The sequence below is a fragment of the Gossypium raimondii genome, chromosome 4 (genome assembly GCF_025698545.1).
Source record: "Gossypium raimondii isolate GPD5lz chromosome 4, ASM2569854v1, whole genome shotgun sequence".
NCBI lineage: Eukaryota > Viridiplantae > Streptophyta > Magnoliopsida > Malvales > Malvaceae > Gossypium > Gossypium raimondii.
In genome coordinates, this window is record NC_068568.1 from 45,997,442 (window position 1) to 46,000,694 (window position 3,253).

The following is a 3,253-nucleotide window of genomic DNA, read 5'->3' on the forward strand; positions in this document are numbered from 1 at the left end:
GTGGAGATGGCAAAAGCATGTTACAAGCGAAGGGACTCTCAAATCGGTTTTGGGCGGAAGGCGTGGCAACATCTCGTCTATCTCTTGAATCTCTCACCAACAAGGGTGTCATGAACAAAACTCCATATGAAGCTTGGTGTGGTAGGAAACCTAATGTAAGTCATTTAAGAATTTTTGGGTGTGTTGCATACGCTTTATTAAATTCTCATGCTCGTAAAAAGCTTGATGAAAAGTCTGAAAAATGCATTTTCATTGGTTATTGTACTCAATCCAAAAGCACAAAGCTCGTCTTGTAGCGAAAGGTTATGCACAGCAATATGTTATTGATTTCAAGAAACTTTCTCTCCGATGCTTCGGTTCAAAGCGGTGAGGCTTGTTCTAGCATATAATGCACAATTGCAATGGCACTTTACCGGTTTGATGTCAAATCGGCGTTCCTCAATGGAGATCTACAAGAGGAAGTTTACGTAACACAACCGAAGGTTTCATAGAGAAGGAAATGAAACAAAAGTTTACAAAGTTTGAAAAAGGCGTTGTACGGATTGAAGCGGGCCCTCGAGCATGGTACAACAAGATCGATGGGTATTTTCGAAGAAAGGGTACATGAGAAGTGAGAACGAGCCCACCTTGTACGTGAAAAATGAAGGTAAAAATGATTTCATCATTGTTTGTCTTTACGTTGATGATATCATTTATACTAGTTCCTCTAACTTACTTGTTAATGAATTTAAGTCTCAAATGATGAATGAATTTGAGATGTCCGATATGGGTTTATTGCATTATTTCCTCGGTCTTGAAATTCATCAAGCTGATGATGGAATTTTTATCTCACAAAGGAAATATGCCAAGGATCTTCTCAGTAAATTTAGTATGCTTAATTGCAAGCCTGCAGCTACACCCATGAATATCAATGAAAAATTACAGCAAGAGGATGGAGAAGAAATGGTAGATGCAAGGAGGTTTAGAAGCTTGGTTGGAGGTTTAATCTATTTGACTCACACTAGACCCGATATTGCATTTCCTGTTGGTGTTATTTCCAGGTTTATGCAGCAACCTTCAAAGGTTCATTATGGAGCAGAAAAACGAGTCTTGCGATACATTCTTTGGAACTTGAGTATGGCATATGGTACTCAAAACTTTAGATTTCAGATTGTGTGGGTTCACGACGGTGATTGGGCAAGTTCTCTAGATGATAAAAGAAGTGTATCAACATTTGTTTTACTCTAGGTTCGGGGTGATCACATGGAGTTCTAAGAAGCAAGCTACAACAAAGATTGTCAACCTCGAGGAGGTGAATATGTAGCAAGAATCGCAATGACTTGTCAAGCCATTTGGCTAAGGAGAATGTTAACCGATCTCCAACAAGAGCAGAAATGTGCAACTACCATATTTTGTGACAACAAATCCACTATCTCTATGACAAAGAATCCAACATTTCATAGTAGAACAAAGCACATAGATATTCGTTATCATTTCATTCGAGATTTGGTAGCAAAAGAGGAGATATCTTTGGAATATTGCAACACTGAAGAGCAGCTGGCAGATATGTTAACAAAAGCATTATCAAAAGAGAAGTTTTGCTATTTTAGAAGTTTACTTGGTGTCTGCAACTTTGAATTAAGGGGGAGTGTTGAGAATAATTCAAAATAATATTGGTGGGATGTTTAGAAAATCTTGGTAGTATCTTGGTAGTTTCAGATTTTCTAGTTTGACTAAATAATTTGTTAGCTATTTTTATCTTAAGTTAGTTTTCATGTAAGCCTATAAATATAGGCATTTATTCTTTGTTTTTTACTCATTCAGAATTCATTAATAAGAGAGCAACTTTCCTACATATTATTCTATCTTTCTCACGTTTTATTCTCCAACAACCTTAATATCAGCTTCTGATACATAGAGCATATTATACCTCTAGTGTTGTGCACAGCATGACATAGAAGATAGATTCCACTCCTAAAGCATATGGCATCTTCTCCAATCTTGTCTTTTCTTCCAAAGTTTTTGGAGTCATATTTTTCCATCAATGTACACTAGCACCGTAGACAAGAATCAATGCTAAAAACTCGATAGCACCTTGTTTACGTGAATGGATTGAGAGAGTTTAAGCAATCTTTTCAATCATCTCTATAGATCTTCAGAACATAAGGTTGCTCCCAAATCCTTCATAGATGATCATATGGATAGCCAGACCTTAGTGGTTTGTCATTTCTCATCATTAGTAATTCTTAAACTCCGAGACGTTTAGTTTAATCCATAAATAAATTACATGGCTATATATTTCAACTGAAATCATATTTAGATTCAAATATTTTACTTATCATCTCCATAAGATTCAGAATAAATATAGTTATTAACATTCAAATATCCATTATGCAAATCTTCTTTCAGATCTAAATATCTAAATTTGCTACTATCCAAATTTACAACACCTCACACGATTCAACAATTTCAATTTTGAAAACATTGCTAAGAGACAAAGAAAAAAAATTTGAATGATTTGAAATAGATTGTTTTGCAAATAGCCAGATACCGACCCAAGTTGTGCAAGTGTAGCAGTAAATGACAAATGGGCAGAATAAAAAATAGGACAGAAACTTGGGGAACAAGGGATAATAAGAGGGTAGGAAGGTTCGTAGAAATAAAGGTATGTTCATTTAACTTGGACCACCTTTCCAAAATAATATTTTTAAGCTTTTCAATGACATGTTGACATTGATGTTTCCCGGTAATATTCATGGTTTCATCTCTAGTCCTTAGGACGGCGGTGATTTTTGCAACTTGCTCACTTTTTTAATATTAGTGACTGATGGGACGAGTTTCCACATACTGATACGAGTACAATGCCAATATTAAACCATTATGTAAATATCCAAGCAACTTCCCACATATCATTATCCATTTCCAATCTCATTGCTCACCTCATCTTCTCCTTTTTTTTTCATAAGACATAATTTACACTAGATGCATACAAATTTCGTCTAAAATTGATTTAATCGGTTGAACAGAATTAATTTGGTCAAGGTCGGTTAATAATTTTTTAGAAGTTCAATTAACGGTTAATTTGATTCGAAATCAATTAATTAACTAAATGAACTGAAAATTTATATTTTTATATACATTTTATATATATTAAATTAGGTTAATTTTTTTATATGTTTTATATTTGTTTTAACCAAAAATATATATAAAAATTTCGGTTAATTCAGTTAACCGACCGAATTAACCGAAAAAATTTTGTTTGGTTAAATTTTTT

General features: G+C 34.1%; 1 protein-coding gene across 1 annotated transcript; it reads left to right on the plus strand.

Annotated features, from left to right (window-relative positions):
• The first annotated feature begins 561 nt into the window (after window positions 1-561).
• On the plus strand, window positions 562-1,227 carry LOC128040506 (uncharacterized mitochondrial protein AtMg00810-like). The gene has a single exon (XM_052629279.1). The coding sequence runs from the start codon at window positions 562-564 to the stop codon at window positions 1,225-1,227; it is 666 nt and encodes a 221-aa protein (XP_052485239.1).
• Window positions 1,228-3,253: the final 2,026 nt, after the last annotated feature.

Coding starts and splice junctions, on each gene's coding strand:
- LOC128040506 (XM_052629279.1), top strand. CDS start 562: ATGGTACAACAAGATCGATGGGTATTTTCGAAGAAAGGGTACATGAGA.